This window comes from Falco naumanni, chromosome Z (genome assembly GCF_017639655.2).
Source record: "Falco naumanni isolate bFalNau1 chromosome Z, bFalNau1.pat, whole genome shotgun sequence".
Classification (NCBI taxonomy): Eukaryota; Metazoa; Chordata; class Aves; order Falconiformes; family Falconidae; genus Falco; species Falco naumanni.
The window spans coordinates 25,738,079-25,762,362 of NC_054080.1; the positions used below are offsets into that span (position 1 = coordinate 25,738,079).

The 24,284-nt window shown below is 39.7% G+C and overlaps 1 protein-coding gene across 2 annotated transcripts; it reads left to right on the plus strand.

Moving 5' to 3' along the window:
* Positions 1-1,807: 1,807 nt before the first annotated feature.
* Positions 1,808-23,976, plus strand: PJA2 (praja ring finger ubiquitin ligase 2). 2 transcript variants are annotated; one of them, XM_040580820.1, is made up of 6 exons: positions 1,808-1,887; positions 12,141-12,255; positions 15,581-16,203; positions 21,829-21,931; positions 22,225-22,340; positions 23,506-23,976. In XM_040580820.1, exons 2-6 carry the CDS (start codon positions 12,186-12,188, stop codon positions 23,632-23,634), a joined length of 1,041 nt encoding a protein of 346 aa, XP_040436754.1. In that variant the 5' UTR covers positions 1,808-1,887; positions 12,141-12,185; the 3' UTR covers positions 23,635-23,976. The 2 variants fall into 2 exon arrangements, with proteins under 2 accessions (XP_040436754.1, XP_040436753.1); XM_040580819.1 differs by lacking the exon at positions 1,808-1,887 and adding an exon at positions 10,214-10,412.
* Positions 23,977-24,284: the final 308 nt, after the last annotated feature.

Consider the following 24,284-nt stretch of genomic DNA (forward strand, 5'->3'; position numbering starts at 1 on the left):
GGGATGCCTCTTTGGCTGGTTCAGGTCACCTGTCCCAGCTGTGTCCCCTCCCAGGCTCTTGTGCCCCTCCAGCCCCCTGGCTGGCAAGACCCAAGAAACTGAAATGTCCTTGACTGGGTATAAGCATCACCCAGCAACAGCTAAAACATCAGTGCTGTTATCAACATTGTTCTCACATCAGAGCCAAAACACACCACTGTACTAGCTACTAAGAAGAAAATTAACTCCATCCTGGCTGAAACCAGGACACCATCTATATGGTTTCCTGGCTAGCAGCTGGCATGCATGTACTATTAGCATGTAGAAAGCTAATAACCATCTGCAGTGTGCCCTGTTGCTTTTCTTGTTTAAAATGAAGGGACAGGAAAAATAATTACAGGAAACATAGAAGGGCAGAATGGCCAAAGACTGAGAAATGAATGATAATGTAAGAAAGGAGGGAAGGAGTTGTAAGGAAATGCTTGACCAGGGATTCTTGTCACGGAGTGGCAGCAGGAGTATGGGACACATTCATAGAAATTGCATTTCATTAGGTCCAGTGTTTGCTTGTTTTCTTCTTTGGGGATTAAGTTGATTTTCAATCTTGTCATGTTTCAGCAAGCAGGTATTTGTGTTCATAAACGATTTGTTCCTAGCTGCTATGTTTAGTGTGTACCCCCAATATGGTAATGCTGGACAACTAAAAAAAAATTATTGTAGATGGAAGCAAGCTAGGGTACCATCATTTAACACTTCCTTTACCTCTTTTTTTTTTTCTTTCTTTTTTTTTTTTTTTTCAAGAACTGACTGTATTTCTGGAACAGAGTGTAAGGATACTTACACTGACAAGAATGTTGAGCAATGTAAGTTTATGCTGGATATTGATAATGAGATATTTCCCTGAGGAATTACTAATATTAATAAAAATCAATATTCAAACTTTATAAAAATAGAAGTTGAAAACAGGTGAAGTTCAACACTGTAGACAATGAGCAGCATGCCCTCTCTGGCCTTGTTTTTGTATGGCATAGTCTGTGCTCTGCCTCCATCCCAAATGCTGAGACACTCCTGCTTTCTGCACGCACAGAACGCTGTGGAGCTTGTGCATGAGGCCATTATTTTTCTCCACTTTCCTTGCTCTGCCTGCCTCTGTTTCCTCTGTCAGGTAGATGCCTTTTTGCTTATCTACCTCTTTAGTACAACGTGTATTGCCCAATATTGTGCGTAAATCTTTGTCCCACCACATGCCACCCTTTCCTGCTTCTCAGCAAAACGCGGGATGGCGGGATGGCGGGACGGCGGGTGTTCTGCCTGCCTGCACTGCTGCCTCCGCCAAACTCTGGCGAGTGACCGGCCCGGAGCTGAACTCACTCTGCGTGATAGAACGACGGATTTAAAAGGCCCACAGTAATTCACTGAGTAACAAACAACAAATAAAGGCCAGAAACACAAACTCCGCGCGGGAACCGCACTCCCGGTGAGCAGCCGAGCGGGCGGCCGGCACTGAGGAGGCGCGCCGCCCGCCACAGCGTCCCTGCCTCGGCTGCCCCGGGTGCTCGGGGCGAGCAGGTCAGCGGCCCTCCTGCCGCGGGACTGCACCGCAGCCGGTGCGGCCACGGCCTGCAGCTACACAGCCCCCACCCCGCCCGGGACACCGCCAGGCGGCAGCCGGGACACCCGGTCCCCACGGGCCGGCCAGGCCCTGCTGGGCACTGGGGTCCCGTCCCGCCGCCCGCTCCCCACCGGCGCCCCGCCCCCGCCCCGCCCCGCCCCGCCCCTACGCAGGCAGCAGGGCCAACCCGCTGCCTCGGATCCCGCCCCCCAGCCGGGATTGGTCGCTGCCTCCTTCACCCTGTTTAAGTACTGGCCGCCTCTGGTCGCGGCGGGCAGCTTGGTCTGGTGGTGCAGGTAAGCGCGGGAGCGGGGGAACTGGGCTTGGGAGGAATGAGTGTGGGCGCGGCGTGGCCTGAGCTCTATCTGACGGCTGCGGGCCGAGCCTCAGCTAGCCTCGGCTCAAGCCCAGCGCTCTTCGCTCCGGCATGGGGAAGGGCGGTAGCGGAGCCAGGCAGGGCCGAGCCGCCGCCGGCGGTCTGTTGCCCCCGGGGCGGTCGCTTGTCCCGCGGGCCGGTGGCCTCCCCTCAGGGACGGGCTTGCGGGTAGCTGCTCCGGTGGTGCCGCGACCGGGGTCGCGGGCCGCAGCCGGCGGGCCGAGGGGGAGCCGCGGTCCCCCTCGTCTCGCTCAGTGGGCTGTGGTGGCCCGGCGTGTGCCTGTGCGTGAGGGGCCGAGGCCGTCGGTGGGCGCGGGGAAGCCGGCGGGGCATCAGCTGCAGGGCAGGCACGGGCAGATGTTCGGGTCAAAGTTTTCTGGTCCGCCCCTTCCCATTGTGACAGTGTCTCGGTATCCCGGGGTGGATGGGGGGCCCTGCTGCACGGTGTTGAGGCTGGAGAACTGTCGGTGGTGGCAAGTGTGGGCTCTCGGCCCGGTGCTGCAAGCCCCCGAGAGCAGCCCTGCCAGTGGGGTGGGGTGGGTTCTTGTTGCGCTACCTCAGACAAAATATGAATGGGTGTGAGCAGGCTCAGTTCTAAAGTAAGCCACTTGATACTGCTTGCACTCAGTTATGAAGCGCTCATGCTGCCTGTTTGCTGGAGAACTGGTCTGAGCTAGCTGTGAGCAGGGCCACCCCCCAAGTTCAGTTTCAGAAGGAATATGTCTTGGGCCTGGAATCCACACACTTGTTAAGGTGCATGAGGTAAAAATATGTGTTTTCTTCCACATGAGTAGAAATACATTAACCTGTAGGTACAGTGCACAGGATAGGTGTTGCACCTGCATGAGAGCCTTCTTCAGGGTGTTGTTTCCTGTGTGCGCTTTGATGTTGCACCTTTGGTGGGTTCACTTGAACCGCTTGGCTTAGTTGTGCTGGCTGCAGTGGAGCTGAGTTCTCTCAAAAAAAACGCACTGTAGATGTGCTTGACTGGATACTGTTGGTGAATTAACACTTTCTGAAGAATATATACTGGTTACATAGCATATGTGAATCTGCGTGGTGCACAAAGGTATAAAAAGTTACTACAACTTGATGCTGGAAAGATCCAGTTAGTATCTTGGAGATGGCATTTAGGTACTTTTTTTTTTATACTTTTGACCTGTTTGGACACTTCTCTTGAGTGTAGTTCTTGATTTGCACTTTTCTGTGTACAGTTACACAATTTAGTGGAATGATTTTTGATCAAAATTCTGTGATACTGTATCTAGAAAAAATAAACTATGTCCTGTAGTGATAGAGTGCTGTCAGACTTACTGTTATCTCTTAATGCACAGATCAGGGGTCCTCAAACTACGGCCCACAGGCTGGATACGCCCCCCCAGGGTCCTCAGTCCGGCCCCCGGTATTTACAGACCCTCGCCGCTCCCCCCCGTCGGGGGTTGGGGGGGGAAACCAAGCAGCCGCAGATGGCTGCCTGCCACTGCATCCGTGCCGGCCCCTGGTTAAAAAGTGTGAGGACCCCTGGCACAGATCATGAAGAGTATATACTTTGTAGTTGTAAATTTCATTTAGGAGAAGTATGCATACATAAATCTGTGTAAGCAATATATGTAAATAACAAACTTACTTGCTGCTGAGTCAGACTTGTACAGAATTGATTTCCTGCTATTAGTCACCCTTTAACCTATTAGTTGTCCTTCAGCTGTAGATGGAGGCTTCTTCCTTTAGAAAGTTTGTAATTGGAACTGAAATAAAAATGCAAAATGTCAAAGTGAAAGTCATAGGCAGAGGAAGGAGAAAGACAGACATGGAGTTTTGACACTTTTTCAGTGGATGAGTACCTCAAGTAGGAGGGAGAGGAGGCGGCAGACTCCCAGTACACCTTTTAGTAAAAACAGTGACTGGATTACTGGATGTTTTCTGAAAAGCAGTGGGTTAAAATGGCTATTCCATGCCCTTAGTTTAGTACATGTATTTAAATACAACTTGTGATGTTTGGGAAGGAGAGGGATATGAAGGTTCAGATAATGATTAAAGCCCAAAATAGTGTTCTGTATAAACAGAATGCATTGATACAGGGGCTACTGGCAAAGTTAGGCTTTTATGTTAAAGTTGTAATGCTAACTTTCCTTAAGGGACAGTGTGCCTTGCTCTTAGTTGGTTAGTACATGACACATACAGTCTTTATATTGAAAAACCTTTAGTACTTCAGTCTTAATCTTCAGTCTCTCAAGTTGAGATTTGATGTGGAATTTCTGCTGAAGCTATTCATAACGATAAAAATTAGGAGAACAATTATAATGTTAAGCCAGAGATGGCAGTTGGTAGGATAGATTTCCATGTCCTATCTGTCAGAGTAGAGTCAAAGTCAAGGAAGTGATGCATTCAAACTATTTACAGTTTTGCATGAGAAAGTAAAGAACCAGGATAAAATTGGAGTAAATCAGTGCAGATAAGCTGGAAATAATGCAGAGTTTGAGTATAATGTTGGATCAGCTAGATCATCAGAAGACACTGAAGACACAGTGCTGGAATGGTTATAGATCAATGCCCAGTCAAGAGTGGGCCCATGGCTCAGGGATGCAGGGGCTTTGGCAGCAGAGTTTGTGTAGTGTTTCCTCCTTCAAGCTGCTTGCATCTGGCTCGATTCTACTGCCTCAGCTGTGTAAGTGTAGCTATTGGCTGTGCTTTAAAAAAAGAAGGCAGAATTAGACCCTTGAAGGGGGTTTGGTGAGGCTGAGTAAGTTCATGACACCAGTTTACAGCTTGACAGCCAACAGGCGTAATCACAGCTGAAGCTGCATCAGAGCAAGCCAGCCTAACTGTGGTTCCTTGGCTGAAGTGAACAGATGAGACATCTGTACGAGGGGATTCTGTGTACCTGTGCTGGGCGGAAGAGCCTGGATGGAAGAATAGGGACCATGCAGGATCCTTAACTCTAGGAGCATGTCTAAGGATAGAAATTAACTGTACCAAGATGGTGGTTTGTAGCAACTCATCCATTCAGACACCTTTACATGGGAGGTGGTGACAGGGCTCCGCTTGTAAAAGGAGTTCTGGACTTGAAGCAGTCTTGTGTCTCTTATTCATGACTTCAGTAAATACTAATTGCCCTGGGAATATATCTAGTGCATTTCATTCCAGGTAAACATTTACATTTTCCTGTGTATACTTGAGTTTGCTATTGTTTGGATAGGGCCAGCATCTCTGGCAAAATGTCATGATTTGATAGCTGTGAATTGTATATGCTGATTATAGGAGGTCATTGATCGATATTAGGAGTATTCAGACAATGTCCAAAATACTAATCAACTTTTAGCCTGCATATTAACTAATGCTTTGAAAAATGCAGAAATTGAACTATTTATATTTGTATGCCTTAATGTATTGTCATATTTCAGAACTGTAGTTTTGCATTTATGGCATGAAATCAGTACAAACCTGCAAATTTGCAGGGAAATGCAGAATGGAACCTTCAGTACTGAAGTGAATTGAATCTGCTATCACCCTGTTGGTGTTCGTCCTGTTTTAGTATTTGAAGAGACTCAATCAGTATCGGTGTTTTGCAATGATACGGCTTTTGGGGGTCTTGTTTTAAAATGTGTGAGTGGAGGTGGATGCTAGTAGTGTTTTGTTTATATATATTTGTTTATTACCTTTTCAGGCAATTTCAAGGGGCGACTGTTATGTTAATGTAGTCTAACACTGACACCATGGGTAATTGTATTCATCAGTAAGGAGAGGAAGAAAGTGCTTCAAATTTGTCTTGAGATATCTTCTGTTGAGATAGAAAGCTTGTTTCTGAAGCAGCATTTTAGAGTTTGTAATCTAAACTGTTGATTACTAACCATTTCTATTTTAAGAACGCATAACATGTTTCGTACATTAAAATGCTACTAAATAGCTGAGAAATGGGAGTCTCTTTGGTCTTATCTGTATTTTGTCTTCCCAAAGAACAGTCTCTTACTACTATTTGGTCTGATTTGATATTCCTTGGAGACTAGGATTTTGGCCCATGATAAAAATTGTAGGGGAAGGGTGCTCTGAAACTAAATCCCTTCCCTCCCTGTCAGCCCCAGGAACGGACAACCTTTGTCGTCTTGCCTCTTAACAGATGACTGTGCATTGCCACTGTGGTTTCCAGCCGTGCTGCTCCAGGGAGCACAGTCTGGTTCTGACGGCAGCTGCTGGCAGAGCTGAAAGCCTGTGCTGTAGCCTCCCTCTAGGAACAGGGCTGCAAGGCAGGTGGGTGGGGAGGGTGTATCTGGGTGAGGACAGCACAGGACAGAGAATGAGTGATCTGCCTTAAAAGTGTCAGTACCTAATTTTGGTACAGCATACACTCAGTGTCAGAAGAAGACTTTTTATTGCTATCTTACTGTTGCTAGCATTGATTCTGGTTATATCAAAACTGATAGGATCAAGCTAGTAGTATAAGTATAAACATGTTGACACCAAGTTTGTGTGCACACTTCAGTTATGAGTTTAATTTGGAGTGACTTGACAAAAGTGTGAAGAGCCCAGCAGTGTTGTTGAAGTTCACAATTATAAATTTGATTAATATTTTAATTAGCTCTCTAAATAGTGTTAAATGCAGAATTATTTTTGTCATTACAGTGGGCAAAGTGACAATAAGCATTTCTTTTATTCACAAAGGTATTTAGATCTCTTTAGTTGCCTATGCTGTATTTGCAAAGTTAGACACACAGTGGAAAAAATACCTGATCAGTGTTTGCTGAAAGGATGCTTTGTACTACTGAGATTTCAGAGACCTAAACTGGTCAATCTGTTTGAAGGTGTAGTGAGCTGCTGTTGTAGTCACTAACAAAATAATCAGTTTCTGTAATCTGAGAGATCAAAAATTTTATTTTTTTTTTAAAGTCAATTTAGTGGTAGGCCAGGCTACTTCCAGACTACTTCAGACAAAGCAAAGGAGCAATACTAAGTAAAAGCATTGACATAGTGGATTCTATATCTTAAAGGAGGGTGCAAAATTACCAGGAAGGTTAATGAAAAGGTGATAATTAATACATGGAAAAGAAATACTGAAGCATATTCCAGTTTCCAGTGTACATGTAGCTGAGCTGATACTGCTTATGGAAATAAACACTACTGTATTCCCAGTATCCTAGTGAGAAGCCTAAAGTCACTGCTAAACCAAAGAGTTTAAAGAAGGAGCTTTTAGATTAATAAATATGATCCTTTAGAAAAATGTTTAATGTTTCCTTATGGTATACTGGTTTCAGCTGGGATAGTTACATTCCTTCACAGAAGCTTGTATGGGGCTATGTTTTATATATTTTTGCTGAAAATAGTGTTGATAACACAGGGATATTTTAGTACTAGTGCTTACACAGAGCTAAAGCTGCCTCGGCTTTTCACACTGCCCTGTCAACAAGCAGGCGAGGGGACACAGCCAGGACAGCTGACTGCAACTGACCAAAGGGATATCCCATAGCATATGATGTTGTGCTCAGCAATAAAATTGGCGGGGGGGCAGTGTGTGTGTGTGAGCAGGAAAGGAAGTTCGCCAGGCTGCTGTTAATGTTGGAACTGTGGGCATTGGTGGGTTGTTGGTGAGTGATGTGAGTTTTTCTTCATTCTTTTCTTGATTTTGTTTCTTTCCTCGTTATTCTGTTTTTTCCTCTTTAAAAAAATATTAAACTGTCTTAATCTCAGCCCATGAGTTTACTCACTTCTACCCTTCTGTCTCTCTCCCCATCCCACTGAGTGGGGGGGCTGAGTTGAGCGACTCTGTAGTGCTTAGCTGCCTACAAGGGTTAGACCATGACATACGGCTTTCTGAGGTTTAGGCAAATTACAGATGGTGAAGATAAATTCTAACTGAATACTCATTGTTTTGAGTAGTGATTTGCCAGTGAATGTAATTTACAGCTTGTGAGCATAATAAAATATTTGAAGAATTTCTGTTAATCTGCCCACAGTGGCAAGAGAGGGAAATTGTGACAGTAATATATTGTTTCAAATTCTTGAAAAATTTCTCTCCTTTTTTGGGATTATTCCATGCCTGCCTTCCATGAACTGAAATCGAATAATCTCTCTAGCATCCTGAGCACTCTTGGTTACAAGATTGAAAATTCTCCATTCTAATTCAGATTTCTTCTACTGGATGCTTTCAATATCTGCAGGAAGAGAGATGTGGAATATTGGTTAGAGACAAAGAATATTGGATAATACAGTTTAAAAGATAACATGAATATTTTTATGTGAAACTTTGAGTTGATGAGGGGTATGTCTTCATTATGTTTCAGAACTTGTTAGGCAAGGGAGAAGGTGTCAAGAATGTGACCTGGTTTTAAGTTTTGCCCATTTGACAGCCAAGTGCATTCATATACTTCTGGGAGTAAACGCAATTTTTGCTTTAACACATCAGCTTAGAAAACAGTAGTTGTGTCAGTATTACATGCATTCCATTTTCAAACCTTGGATGTGAGATCCCATTCTTGCCTTGTGGAAGAAAATGGTTTCCATAATTCATAGATGTGAGGAAAAAAAAAAAAAGCAGCCAAGTAGGATAAAGGAGATTTCTTTTTCCTTCTGTGTCAAGTGTGGTGGCATTGAGATCAGAATATGCATACCTGTTCAAGAATGCTGGGAAAAATCTGAGAGTGGAGAAAGTTACAAGTTATTAAAAGGTTGGAAAAAAATACTACTTTAAGATATTTGAAGCTTACTTTATATGTCTTAACAAAAAAGAAAGCAAGCTAAATGCCTCCTGCAGCAGAAAATTACCCTTTCTTTGGTATGAAAAATACTTGGGAGGGCTTCCCCCCCTGCCCCCTCTTCCCATGCCACAGTCCTTATTTTGTTTTCACTTTGTGAGATATGTAATAGGCTTAGGAGATGGCTCTGTGTGTGAGTGAATGATGCCAAGGAAATAAAATCGGACATAACAGGGTGAAGAGAAGATCAGGTAAATTTGATGGAATAATTAACTGAAAATATTCTTGTGAGGTTTCCAGGGTTATATGAAGTATTCTTTTTTTTTTTTTTAGTAGAAGTTACAAAGCTCAGTTGCCCTCTCCTTAAACTACAAAAATTCCTAGGTATGTAAAGGAAGCTCTTTACTATTTCAGCTCTTGGACAAAAGGAAAGGTTTTGTCAGGACTGCATTAGTTAAACTGATTTCTTTAATCTATATGATTTTTTTTATTGTTGCTTCTATGGGTTGGACTGTGCTCCAGCAAACTGATGCTGTGTAGATCACAGCAGTTCTGGGAGTCATGAGTAAGACCAGTGTGCCTGCTCCTGTGGCAGAAAATGTAGCCCTGTTCCAGAGTTGGGTGTATGCCACAACTGGTATCTTGCATCTGCATGAACCGTGGCGATTTAAGTAGTGGTGTAGATCTAGATCATGTAGTCCTTGATCCCAGGAAGCTGCTTCTCTTGTTTGTGTGCAGGATGTGAGGGAGTCAAGAGGATAGAGTACAACAAAAAGTAAGGGAGAGGAAAGGGTGGTGTTTGGGTTTCATTGGGCAGGGACTGGGATCCTGTTAGAGGACTTGGCATATAACTGAGCAGGAAACTCCTGTGGTTCCAAATCTGGCTTTGTAAATTAGAATGGTTTGAGGATTATATGTAGGATTGTGGTCAAGGGGATGGATCATTTCTGAACACTCAAGTTACATACTTGATTGTCAACACATGTATGCATGTGTCTATAGTTAACCTTGAACTTGGTGCTACTTCTGGGAGAATGGTGGGTTCTTTTGTGGGAAAAGACAAGTTGGTTATGCAAGTCAGATGGTTTGGGTCTAGATTCTGAGGCTTTATACGTTACAGCTTTTAGTTTGCTGGCTCTATGAAGTGGAGTCCTTAGTGCAGTATTTGTAGAAGTAAAGAGAAAGCATGCTGCTCTGCATTGGTGGTTAAGGCAGTACATGGGGAAGGCTGGACCTACCTGTTTGTGCATTGTGTGTTTTAGGAGACACTCTCTCCTGTTTTTGTTTTTTAAATCCAGCTCTTGTAATCTAAAATGCTTTTCTGCTTTGACAGCTGCTAATGAACCTTTGAGGAATTCGGGTAATTGTGTAGTACCCTTTGGAAAGGATGGAGGTGTGTGTGTGTGTATAAACATCTTTAGCCTGAGAAGTGAGTAACTATCCCGTTTCCCATACCTTGGTTATTTAGTCACTGGTGTTTTGCATCTGTAGGACTGATCAGTTTTGCAGAACTGGTGTCCTGTCAGGAGATACTGAGTGTGTATTGCTCCATCTTCTATTCAGCTCAGTTTAATACATCTTACATCACCTTACGTGGTAAAAGAAAGAAGTCAGCTCTTCAGGGTGAGAAAGAGGACAAGCGAGGAAGACATCTAACTTCATCCCTGATGACCACCAAAGGGACCCTCAACATTAAACATGCAGACACAAGGAAAGGAACACCTATGTTAAGAACTAATCTGAACAGCCATGCCATTTCCCCGTATAACAATGAATATGTATTAGCACAATGAGCATAAAAGGGAACATGTTGTTGTATAGGGTGTGCGTGTTGGTGGAGCGCAGACTCCCTGTGCACCCAGTGCTGTTTACTTGCCTTTTATCATTTATAATAAATACTGCTAAATTCAGATTGGGTTGTATCCTCATTTGTAACAATCTGAAAGCAAAAGTGATTATTTTTCTTTTATTGGAACTTGCATTTTTTTCTGAGGCCCTGAATCTTACACCATCATTATACTACTCATGTCTGTCTGGTTTTGGTCTGTGGGGAAGATATGGCAGACAGTATTTGGGGGGTTTTCCCCCCAGAAATTTGTAGTGCAGATTGCTAGGGAAATGTTCCCAGAATTGCCATGTTGGCAATTGTAGACCCATTTCTTTCAGAATGTTATGTGGCTGAACACCTTAAGACTAGCTTCTACTGGAAGCTGTAGCTTGCAATAGACAGCTTTCTTCTATTTGTTTCTTATATTAAAGCTCTTAAGGGATCATGTGGTTTTTTCCAAGAGTGCAGCCCCAAGAAAAAGATTTCATCTTTTCCCCTTGGATTTTACTTTTTATGTTGGGTAGGCAGCAACAGTTAGTTTCCTGTATGACAGTCCTAGCAAAATGACAGCTTCAACGGTGATGCCAGTTCAAAAAAAAAAAAAAAAAAACAAACAAAAAAACCCCTACCTCCTTGGACTCTGATAGCTGGTACATATGTGCAGTTATGTCTCTTAGGCAGTCCACATACTGCAACTACTAGCCTTACTAGTGGCTATTCTACCTGAAGCTGCATAAAATAACTGCTAACAAATGGAGTCTTTGCATATAGTTATCCTCTTACTAAGGATAGTGAAAAATCTTTCACAGCCAGGAAAGAAAAAAAAGCTTTCTTATTTTTCTGAAGTTCAGGAAACTGTATTAATGGTTGCAAACTTTATTTTTTTGGACTTTGTCTCCTTTTCAGTTTGAGTTTCAAGAATAATAAAGCTACTTAATTCCATATCTAGTAAATATCAAAAGGACACAAAAAAAGGCACTGAACATCTGAAATGCTGAAGTTCTAGTTGCATTTGTATAAACAACAGCCATTGGATGTGAAACCTTGTACTACTTACCCCATGTTTTCTTGGTAAAAGCATTAGGATCCATTAATATGGAATACTGCTGTAATAGTACGAGCCATATGTGGGCAATTGCTCTGTATGGCTGTACCTGTCTGGGACTTGAGACTTTTGTTTTAAGAGATAGGATTTGACTAATTGTACTTGCAGAGATCAGCTGAGTAGGACAGGCTGAACTGTGCTGCATTACCTGAAGGCTTTTCCACTACAGTGCTTGCAAATGTTTTTTTTGCAAGCTGACATATGTATTGTCAGAGCTATGTGCAGAAGTGAATCGCATTCAAAAAAGTCATATGACATCTGGACTATTTTTAATTTTTTTGTAAAGTCCCTGTTATTGATTACAAAACCCTCAAGATGGGGGCAAGACGACTGCTTGTCTTAGTGTAGATGAAACTTGTTACATGCTTTTATAACACAAGTGTCCAGAGCTCTTCAGCGTCTTAATAATTGTACTGCTAGTGCAGCTCAAGACTTCTAAGAAATGGGAGATTCCTTGTGAGAACAATCATATCAAAGTGTTGGGGAAGAGGGTATTCATAAGGACATTGTTGTCTAATGAATCTCTATCTCTTTCTTTCCTTCGTAATCTCATGTAGCAATGTGTTAAGAAGATAACAGAATAGTCTGCCACAAACTCAAGAATGTACCGCACCACTACAGATAGTAATATGGAAGAAGATATGTCTACATCCACTTTAGATGATCACAAAGGTAAGGAAGTCTGCGAACAATTAGAATTGGAAGATGTTCAGAGAAAATTATTTATGTATGTGCATATCTTTGTGTATTTACCATTACAATGCAAACTGGGATGCTTGGAAGTAGAGGAGGAGAGCATAGAGAAATGTGAAGGGAAGAGAATAGACAAATATCATGTGTAAAGTACATTTCATATGGCTTTACAGAATGAAACTTAACATGAAGGCAAATTAGTCTATTTTAGGCTGTTTAATTTCATCTGAAGAAGGGCATTCCTGAATGAGTTAATGCTTTCTAACAATCTAAATAACAATAACATTGTGTAATTCAAATAATTTTGTCTTCAAATTACAAATCATGTTTGGAAGAGAATACCTATTCAAACCTTCTGTTTGGAACTTGGCTATAAAATACTTGATGTACCATGGACCAGGTTGTTGTCTCTGTCAGTGGGAATTAATTTAAGCCTACAAAATATTCTTAAAGGTTCTCTTTTTATTTGTGTATACCAGTCAGACCACTTCCTTTTCTTGTTCAATGAATATCAAATGTTAATATTTCCCAAAATGTCTCTTGTGAGTTCAGCACCTGAACAATGATTTCATAAAGAAATAAAAACCTGCTGGTTGGATTAGAACATATTCCCATCTTCTTAACTGTATGAGGTTTTCTGATAAAAAGTGTCACATAGCCTCAGATCTTCCAAAGTGCTGAGTCCTGCACCTGGGTCACAACAAGCCCATGCAACACTACAGGCTTGGGGAAGACTGGCTAGAAAGCTGCCCTGGAGAAAAGGACCTAGGGGTGTTTTTGACTGCTGGCCAAATATGAGCCAGCAGTGTGCCCAGGGCGGCAAAAAGGCCAATAGCACCCTGGCCTGTATCAGACAGTGTGGCCAGCAGGACCAGGGCAGTGACCGTCCCCCTGCACTGGGCACTGCTGAGGCCGCCCCTCGAACCCTGTGTTCATGTCTGGGCCCCTCTCTGCAAGAGGGACATTGAGGGGCTGCAGCGTGTCCAGAGACGGGCAGCGGGGCTGGGGAAGGGGCTGGGGCACAGGTCTGATGAGGAGCAGCTGAGGGGACTGGGGGGGTTTAGTCTGGAGAAGGGAAGCTCAGGGAGCTTCTTAGCACCCTCTACAACTACCTGAAAGGAAGTAGTAGACAGGTGGAAGTTGGTCTCTTCTTCCAAGTAATGAGTGATAGGACAGGAGGAAACAAATTGCACTAGGGGAAATTAGATATTAAGAAACATTTCTTCACTGGGTGAAGAGTGGTCAAGCATTGGAATGAGCTGCACAAGGAAGTGGTTGTGCCGCCATCCCTGGAGGTGTTTAAAAGATGTATAGATGTGGCTTTTAGGGGATATTGTTTAGTGGTGGGCTTGGCCATGTTAGATTTACAGTTGGACTCGATGATCTTAAAGGTGTTTTCCAACCTAAATGACTCTATGATTTCTATAAAGTAACATTTTTCTTATCTTTCCTTTATAAGCTATTTTGTATCTGCTTTCTCCTAATTTTTCTCCTTTTATAATAGCATAGAGCTAATGTAACTTTGTCATATGTCATTCATCTTGAAGACAGCTGTGTGTTGTAGATCATATTGAGGTAATTTTATTTTTTTGTTACTTAACATTTTCAGTTTTATATGCTTTATATACTTATATCTAGTTAGCTTATTTCCTGTAAGGCAGTGTTGACACTTGTAGAGATCTTCCTACTGTCTAATGCTACCAACTTTGTTTCACTTACTCAGAAATAAACATGCTGTTATTTTATGGTTCATAAGAAATAGGCCATTTAGAGTGTATTATCTCCTTGTTCTTAATGCAGTTGCTTTGTATATAAATTCTGAGTGACTTATTTTTCTGTAGTAAGTCTAATAAAAAAATGCCATGCTTTATATACTTGGTCTTTTTCTGTATTACAGACTTTCAAATCTATCTTTGAGAAATGTTTTGGATTGATTTAAGTAGGTTAATTTTTTCCACATTTGATACTTATTTTTTTTGGTGAGGCGGTACTACCTAAAATATACTACATATTTCCTTACTAACTGGCTTGATATCTTGGATATATCTAAGCATGTGGAAGATGTGTAGAAGACTATATCCTTGGAAATAATAGAAATACGACTGGACATGGTCCTTGGTAACCTACTATAGGCGATTCTGAGCAAGGGCAGCAGACTGGATGATCTCCAGAGGGGCCTGCCTTCCAGTGTCAGCTGTTCAATTTTGTGAGGGAACTTCAAGACTTTAATTAGATAAAATGTAATGTTACAGTATTGCTTCCTGCAAGCCACACCTCCAGTGCTGAGAGGCGCAGCTTTTAATTCAGTGGCATGAATTCAACAACCTAGGCAAGCTCTAGCTCTTTAGATGAGATACTTTTTTCTTCTTTTCATTTTTAATCCTGCAACACTAGTTTTGCATGGTTCCTTACCTCTAGTTGCTTTTAAAATAACATGCCAGGGAATCACTTCAGTTAACCATAGTGTCTTTTTGGTCTTGTGGTTTAAGTTACCAAATGTCTAAATACAGACTCAAAATCTTCAGATATTCTCATCAAGCTATGCAAGCCTTTGTATGTTCAAAAATAGTTTGGACTATTGCCTTGATTAGGAGTTTAAAAATTACTTGAACTAAACATTAATTTTGTAGTAGCAGCACTATACATGTGTTTACCTTTAACTTCTGCTGCTGGGTTTGACATTTATTGTCCCTTTATGCAAGAGGTATTGAAATGTAATATAACCAAACAATTTGCAATGATGGTAACTCCTAACTTTAATTCCACATTCATCTCTGCTATTTTCTTATGAGGAGTTGCACTCACAGCTTCATATACAAAATATAGTGCTATTACTATGGAATTTATAGTAGCAATAGGTGGCTTACAGAGACACAATTTAGCCTGCTAATGAATGGATAGTCCGATTTTTAACTTACGGAAAGAAGTGTTGTAGCTTTTTAACTTTCCAAGAGTTGTTTTTTTTTCAGATTTCCTGTTCTCATCTTAAAATTTCCTTTTTTATAAACAATGTAAAAATGCTGCTTATAAACAAGTTCCTTTTAAAACTTGGGGGTTTTTTTGCTGTCACAGGCTGAGATGGAATTGTATCACTTAAGTCTGTTTTTTATATGCTTAGCTTATATAAATGAGAAGGTAAATATTTTAGTGAAAAATGACTGCATCTGGGTTAAATGTTTCTCTAATCAAATTGCACTGGAGTCCTAGTGGACTATCTTTTCTTTTTCATAAGCAGCTGTTCTAGACAAGAATATTTCAATTTTTTATTATTTCAATGTATTGTTTTTTACATCTTTCTCTGTAGGTTGCAGTCCATTGGATCAGGTTTCTTCTGGTTTAGTAAATGAGTCTTTACCCCAAAATACTGGAAATCAAGAACCCTGTTCCCAAAGCACATCAAGCCAAAATTCTGAAGCGAACACACAATCTTCTCTATGTGGTCTGGAAGGCATCCAAATCTCAGACCTTACAGATCCTTTTGAGGATTCTGTTGACCTTGGAAATTATGCATCTGGAGAGTGCAATAATTTGAATGGTCAGAATGGAATTGGTTTGGTAAATGCCTCTTCTCAGCCAGATGGCAATGATGGAGAGCAAGATGATGATGAAGACAGAGGTTTGGCAAGTGAAATGGGAAATTTATTTCAGCAAACACTAGATAGCTTACTTTGTAAGTTAGTAGAGGAGACTGTTGTTTTTTCTGAGTTAAAGTCCCGTTTATTCACTCTCTGCCACGGTGTTCCTAGAGGAAGTTATGAAGAAATAGAACCAACGCCTTTAATGAGAGATTATAGCACAGATCCAGGCTTGGCATGTCTAGACAACAAGACATCTAAATCTTCTGCTGATCATCAAGCTATACAGAATATATCAAGTAAACCAAGTGGTCCCAGTCACGAAACACAGGAGGTGCAGCAAATTGTGGAGGTATTAAACTATTTTTGGTGATATAATATCAGTGATGTTGTGGCATAAGTTTTAATTACTGAATCCTTCTTCAGCATAATCTGAAAAGTGGGAGAATCAGGAGAAGTGCTTTCATGTTTTAGCTTGAACTTTCAGGTCTGCAAGTTTGAAAATAAATGTTGGAAGTTTTTAAAGTGATGTAGTAATTTAAAGTAAGTCATTGATCAGTGCTAATCCTTTTAGAACGTGTTTATTTCTTAAAGGAAAAGTAATTATTTCTACCATTGTAAGCATACACCATTTAAATTATTTTAAAGAATGTTGCCAGATTCCCTACATAGCTATTCATACGTAGCTTTCTTTTGCTATGTGTGAATTGGCACACCTTGTTTTGTGGGTTTGTTTTTGTTTTTGTTTTTTTTTTTTGCAAGAGTACAATTGGGTATCTGATTTTTTTTTTTATTCGTCAGTAGAAGACTTTTCTGTGTTTGCCAGGTCTGGATTCTGTGTTTTTAAAATAAAAAAAAACAAATCACACAAAAGCAGAACAAGCTTTTATCTTGTTCTGATTACTTTCTGTCTCTCTAACTTTGATAACAAGTACTCTGGTTTATCCAAGAACTGGCAAGGTTATGATCTTTGTCTCTTCTGGTTTACATGATGTGAGTCACTGTCATAGTGAATATGGAGCTAGCTGAAATTCAGTTTGATCCAATGTGACAATTCTTGCACTGCCAGAAGTTTCCCCTGCAGGGTATTTGTCAAAATAAGAGTTAAATGATGGGTAGACATATCATACAGTGTTACAACAATTAAAGTGAATGTTTTGTGTGTGACAACTTTAGGGGCAGCAAGGGGCAGTTAGACTACTAGCTCTTAGAGGTGAACAGAGCAGATAGTATGTCATAGTCTACTTGCAGACAAAATACCAAGGACTGTTTAAAATGCTTTCTAAAGCTGATAGTTGGTGGGACAATAATAGATACTTTTCTCATATGTGCAGAATTAATGATTTCATGAATAAACTTCATGGGGGGGTTTCCAAGGGGGTGGAAGCATTGTTCCCAGAAGCTGCCAGTCATTCAGTTTCCACATAACTTGCATCCCCCAAGGTATATGGGAGGTCGGTATTACTTATGATAGAGTACCATAGGGCCTTCTCCAGCTGTGTAGCATCTTGTTAGCATTACTCATCTGGAGACACTTCAGACCTGCCTATTCATGTGTAGGAAGTCTGTTGATATCCTTACTATGAAAGCAGTATTTTGTAGTTGTATAGAGAAAATGTCTTGTCTCTTTCATAGTTGCTGGTTCTCACTTCATCAAAAACCAGAACTACAGAAGCAGTTGACCTCCTCCTTTGACCAAAGCAAGAGGAACTGTTTAGAGAGGCAAAACTAATCCGTTTTTTTTTCTTTAATCTATATGTTAACACTTGAAGAGGAGACTGAGGTTGTTACAGCTCTGAGTTTCTTTCTCATTACTGTGTAACAACACTTCCCTAGTTACTCTGTCGGGAGAAGTATGTGCAGTCTTCACAGGCTGACCTGTAAAAGCAATCCTATGGCTATAAGTGTGGCTGACTGAGAAGATGCTGTAATTCTGTTGGTGTCATCAGGAACTGGACTGTCATTGAACAGACTTGGCAAGCAGATATGAGTGCAAAGGTCAAAGGTAGTTATTCTCAAGAACTGTGGTACAGGTCACTGTGGATCTTGGGCAAGAAGAAAGCATTTGTGCTTGAAATATTAGCACTTACATGTCTGAAACTTTACAGTGAGCATAGAAGACTGGCATTATTGGAATTAGTCTGCAAAAAATGGTAACTGAGTAGTAAAAGGAACAACTATATTGACTGTAACTAAATGAACAATATGGGTTTTAAGTAAGAATTCTGACTATTTCCTCCACATATCAAGCAGAATATATAGAGTGCCTTTCTTTCCAGTGTGAAGATAGGTACTAAAATTTCTTCAGAAAATAAGAGCAAGGCTTACACAATACCGTTCAATATTTCTCCTAGGCAATGTTGCAAGTACTTTTGGAAGCTGAGAGAAAGTAAGCAGAAAAAGGCTCTATAATGTCTGTCTATTCAGAATTAATTTTGTTTGCTGAGATCCTGTATAATGACCACATCAAGATGTAGACAGGATTAGGATATAATGTTTTCTGCTTTCTAGAAAACAGGACTTGCAGATGGCTAGTCCAGTGTAATCCAGTCAAGGACATGGTCACATTATATTTTATTAAGAGATTAAGATAGATTAGGGACTTGTGTTCTTGGAAGGACATTCAGAACAGACAACACAACTTGCCTGGTTGTCAGCCAACTGTAGATAAAGATGTAGAAATGTGTTCCACAGATTTGAAATAGTAAAATCTTTCACTGAAATATTAAGTATGTCATAGTATTACAAAGCCTTTTCCTTGCCTCTGGTACTATCATCACAGTGCTTACTTAGATACCCACACTGGAAAAGTTACTTCAGTTTGACTTTTGCATCACAAAAGTATTTTTTTAAAAAAAATATTTTTTTTCCCTGAAAATGCTGTACACTGCATTTTGGGTAAGATACTGCTGAAAATGTCTTTGCTTTCTGCTGTAAAATGCAGTTTGTGATTTTTCAATTTATAATGTGTATAGGAAATGTTTGTAATATATGACTATTTTTGTTCTGTAGTTTATTGCAACTGTATGTATCAACTAGGGAGTTAGAGGTCACTGAGAGGTACCTTAGGTCAAGGTGATCAGGTTTGAGAACTCTTTGAGGGAGGTGAGAACTGAAACTAGTTGTAGTCTTCATGATTGGTATTTTATGCTCCTCATCCCTCTCCCCAAGAGTAAAGGGAGTGATTTCATCAGTTCTTGACATAGTTGGTCTTTTGAGGATCAGGGTTTGTTCTGGTTCTGCTAGGCATTTTGCTGCATGATGATTAGGTTTTAGTTTCACCAGAAAACTTTCTGCTTGTTCTACAACTTCAGCTCTCACCTTCCCTCTTACTGCTTGCATGTGTTTTCATTCTGTTTGAATAACTATATCCCCATCTGGTTTGCCACTTGGCAGTTAAATACTACACATGTATTTATTTGTCTTTCTAACAGGCTACTTGTTGCCAGTTTTGCTATTTTAGTGTTATTTAGATCTGGCTTTAGAGCATACAGCTATTACTTAAATCTTGCTTAGTCTGGTTCTACCTTATGGGTGCAATGTGCCTGTGTTTTTGCTTCAAGTTTAAAAAGCAACCCATCTGCTTTCTGCAGTAAGTATTTTTACACCAGGTGTTTTGTAATGGAGAACTCTGTGTTTTGACTAGCTTTAGGTGTTATTCTGATTTGATGAACAGGTTGGATTGAGTTTAATTATAGCATCATTAATAACCTATCTAATGACTGTGACTTCCTTCAACTTGTTACTGATTTACTTAATGCACCTCCCTTAACATTCCCCAAATTCTCTTATCTAAAATAGGACATTCATTAATCGGATCTTTTTCACCTATAAAAACAATTAATTTTGAGAGTTTATTATAGCTCAAATCTTTCCAAAACTTTCTCTATCCAGCAAACTAATTTACTGTAGCTGTGAAACACTTGAATTTTCAATGCATTACCATGTCACATCCCTTTCAAGTGTATTTTAATTGGGGAGGGAAGTAGGAAATCCATCATAATTGTCCCATTTGGATGGGAAAAGTAGTGAATATATCTTATATAGAACACACCTATTTTTTTTAATAAGAATCTGCAATCCTAAAATGTAATAACCTATGAGTGACTTTTTTTACTTCCATTTCTTTTAAGGAAAGTACTTAGCCAGGAGTGTTTGGTTTATAGCATTAGCAGTATAGTGACTTCATGTGTGAACATTTCCTGTGCTGATTCATTAATGTAAGGAGGTCAAACCCTCTAGGCTATAGCACTCTTTTTAGTAGTGTCCAGCATTTGGCTTATGGTACATGGAGTGGTAAACAGTTGCTTAAGTAATAAGAGGAAGTAAATAAAGGTATCTGACAAAAGTTGTAAAATGGACACTTCTTTGCTCTGCTTTCATTTTGAAGATGTGGTTTTAAGCATCAGATTCATTGTGTGGCTTTGTTGGTGATGCTTTTTTGTGTAGCTTTCAAAAGCAAACAATACAATGCTTTTGAAAACTGCTTTCTGTTTGACTACTCATACTAGATATAGACAGAGGTTAGACACATGTAATACTACATCCTTCTGTCTGGAGTCTTACCTAATTTTTCCAGCTGTGGTAGTTAATCTCAGTAAGCATAGTGTTTTTTCCTACAAATTAATCTCAGATCACTGCAGCTGTAGCAAAATACAAATAAAAGTTCTAAAATCACCTTAAACTAAGGTGTTATTGTCTGCTGTAGCAGAATTGAATGTTTTTAAGCTGTTTAAATTGGAAGAGTGTACCTGTGTTGTAGGTGGACTTGCATACTGCACTAGGGATAACTGTCCCAGGACTTCCTGTAAATTAGCAGATTTCTAAATACGAGCGTGTGTGACAGTAGGAGCTGTAAATATGCCTGATAGTTCATGCTGATCTCTCTGTAATGAACACTTGACTGTAAGTGCAAACCTGCTAGTTTAGATCTATAGTGGGATGGTTGCCTGAGCTACCTTACCACTGTGATAAAACTCAGGGCATGTTTTCAGGCTGTAGCTCTAGTAACTTTCTCTGAAGTTCAAGAGGAGATCCTGTTGAAGATGTTTGTGTATAATCCAATGTTTCTCTAGTATATTTTTGGTATTTTTCGTTAAGTGTGCCCCAAACATTAAAAAAATGTCAGGTTATCTTAAAGTTCTTACCAAGGGAGATTGATGGCTGTTAGAATGAATAATTGCCATGCTGATTAGCAAGCAGTTGTACTTCTACAGAATGAACTAGTCACACCCGTTATGAACTCAGTGCTTCTTGTGTTCTTGGCTCTTCAGTTTCATTTCGTTCTGCTGTTCAAAGATGTCTATCTAGTAAATATCTTAAGGAATATAACCAATCTGAGTTCTGTGGTGTTTTTTTTCTACTGGAGATCCTTTCAGTGTCTTATGGTGTTGAATATATGATGTAAACATCAAATCTGCCTGCTGTAGCACTGGAGTCTTAAAGTTTGTATGGTGAAAAATGTAAGTTTCAAACAGGATGACTCCAGAGGACTATGTCTTAAGTGTTTCTCATCTGTATAATGACTTATGTGGATCCGGGGGTTTTGCTGAAAATTTACATTGGTATTGTAGCTAAGGTACTTAATATTTTTGTTTGTACCTGAGTAATTCAGTGGCTGAAGCCAGGAAACACGTTAACGAGGCTTTTATTTCCAGAAAGTGAAATGTAATGACAGTTTTGTATTCCTAAGCTCTGTTACGCTTTTTACTTGCTGGCTTTTCTGAAACTTCATAAAATAAATAAACGTTCAGTAAATAATTAAGCTGTCCTGATACTTTTGAGAAGACTTAAACAAGCTGTTACTGTTTCAACCTTATTTCATCTTGTTAAAGTTGATGTACTATTAGTCTGATAGACATAACTTCCATTTATGAAAGTAATACTATTAGAATTGGATTACTTTTCTTGCTTATTTGTTTTTATATGGAATGTTACATTTGTGAGTAAGAACTTGGTCTCTGCTCAACCTTTTCAGAGTCCTGTGGAAAATCTGCAGTCTTCTGAGGTTGAATTCTCTCTTCCACCAGCTGCCAAGGAAACCATAGATTGTTTGCCACATGTTGTCATCACAAATAATGGTATGGAAGTTAGTTCTTAATTTTTTTCCATAAAATTTATAAGAACAAATAGCTTTCTATAATACTGTAGATGAAATACTTAAACATGCTTAATCTGCAGCTGGCAATGTTGTTCTAAGAGGTTTTGAATCTTGAATGAAACTGAATATAACTTTAGTCAGTTTGGAAAACTAATTTTTACTGGACTGTAATTCTATCTTGTAGTCATTAGTATATTAAGATACATATTTTAATTTGAGCTCATCTTAGATGTAGAACAAGATGATAATGCTTTTTCTTGATCATGGGTACAGGTCAAGAGCAGTGTTGTGCTATCTGTTGCAAAGGATATGTGGAAGGTGAAATCGTAACAGAGCTCCCCTGTCATCATATGTTTCACAAAACTTGTATAATTCATCTCTTACAGAAGGTAAGTGCTACAGGATTGGTGGGGTTGTGTTTTTTTAAGTATTTGCGTTCTTCTGGGAAGAAGAGATTTAACTTCTTGAAAATGGGATGAAATATGAAGAAATAACTAGCTGTTAATTTTATGCATTATGGAACCAAATTTGAGTGCAAATGAGAAGTAATTTATACCTGTACTTGCCTAAAGGGCAACTTCTTGAATAGAGGGGGTACTTCTGTGAGGGAAAACGTGGTCTGCTTTTAGTAAGAATGAAAAAGATGGTTAAGTCATAACTAGCTTTGGTATGAGAAAATCTTTCTGTACTCATACCTTGAAGTAAAGAAAATGGGTTGTTTTCTGAGAAGAGCAAAGTAATCTGTTTTGTCAGAATGTCACCATTTATAGTGACAGTTGGTCACTGTAGGTTGGTGGGAGAACTACTGGAATCCTTCTAAATTAATTTTAAAAAAACACCTTTGGTAAATCTGTATTGTATTAGATATAATTTTCATAACTTGTAATTAGTTTCCTTCCAAATGTCTTCAAAAGGCTTATCATATTGAGGCTAGACTAAAAGAACTGTAATTACTCATTTGGTATTTTTTCCTTATACTTGCACTTTCCTTTATGCATAGTATGAGGCTGGACTTACTAGTTCTCAGTGAGTTTACAGTGTAACATGTAATTTCCTCAAGAGGTAAAAAAGGAAGATTGAATCAGGCTAGGGAAGTCAGATCAGAACACCTCTTTTTTGGTTGGGTGTTTTTTTACCTCCATAATATTGATTACCATGTTGATATTGCTTGTATTACATGTCTTGCATTTTCTGTCAAAGTAAACTGCTCTTTGAAAACTACTGTTGCTGAAAATAGTTCCTGTTAGATTTGGATTGTACCTAGTTTGTTATCCTTGCCTCAGGAAAAAAATTCCCACCTGTAAAATCAATTATTTGAAGACAATCTTACAGCAGGTTCTCTGCATCTTCCATGTAATTGGTGCAAAAACAAAACAAAAATTTCTGAGTTTGTTAGATGACTCTTAGCTCCAGGTAGCTATGCAGTCAAATTTGTCTTTGAGACAGTGCAGTTGTCAAGACATTAAATAGTTCATAAATAGTAACCCTTAGATGTTTAATAGAATTTAATGCAAACTGTGCAAATGACCTGGGCTTTTTTCCTTTTTTTTGTAGGTGGATATGTGCCCAGTTTTTCGTGTTGTGCTTGCACCTGTGCTTCCTGAAGCTGCTGCTGCTGTTCCCCCTCCATCTGATCCTAGCTCAGCATCTTCTGTTCACGGTGCCACAGGAGCTTCAAACTGAAATTAATCTTTGCCACCAAAGTAAAAATGTAGATTTCACCTGTTTAATGACAATGCGGAAATAATGATGTATAAAATATAATCTGTAAAATACTATCTATATTTAGTTTAGAAAGGATGCAGGACTTTCTAAACTCTTTAGATTTACAATAATACTTTGAAAATTTCAGTGGAGAGGCATGTGCAGCCTTTCTTGATAGAATTTTTCTGGTAACTGTAATGTCTAAAGCTTGTATTATGATATATTTTTCCCAAAAAATAATTGTGGCACTTTGTTCAAGTTCCTGCTGCTTGTAAGTTATGCTTATCAACTTGAAGAAATAAACTGAACTATTTGTTTCTATCAGTTATTGCCACTGAGTGATTTTGTAATTGATCTCGTATTTGTATCAAGTGTAAAGATGTTCTGTGATGCCAGCAGTTGCAGGACTTGATTTTACTGGAAACAAATTGTGTAATGGAACAATAATTCTTACCAGTCTATTCCATAATAATTTTTTCCTTATGTGAGGAATATTATTGAATTGCTGGTTTTGGTAGGTTTTTTTTAGTAAGTACTAGCGCCATTTTAAAGCTTGTGTCCTGAATAAGTATATAAACTACAGAACTTCAACATTTGAGCTTCTGAGTTTCTGAGAAGTTAAATCTGTA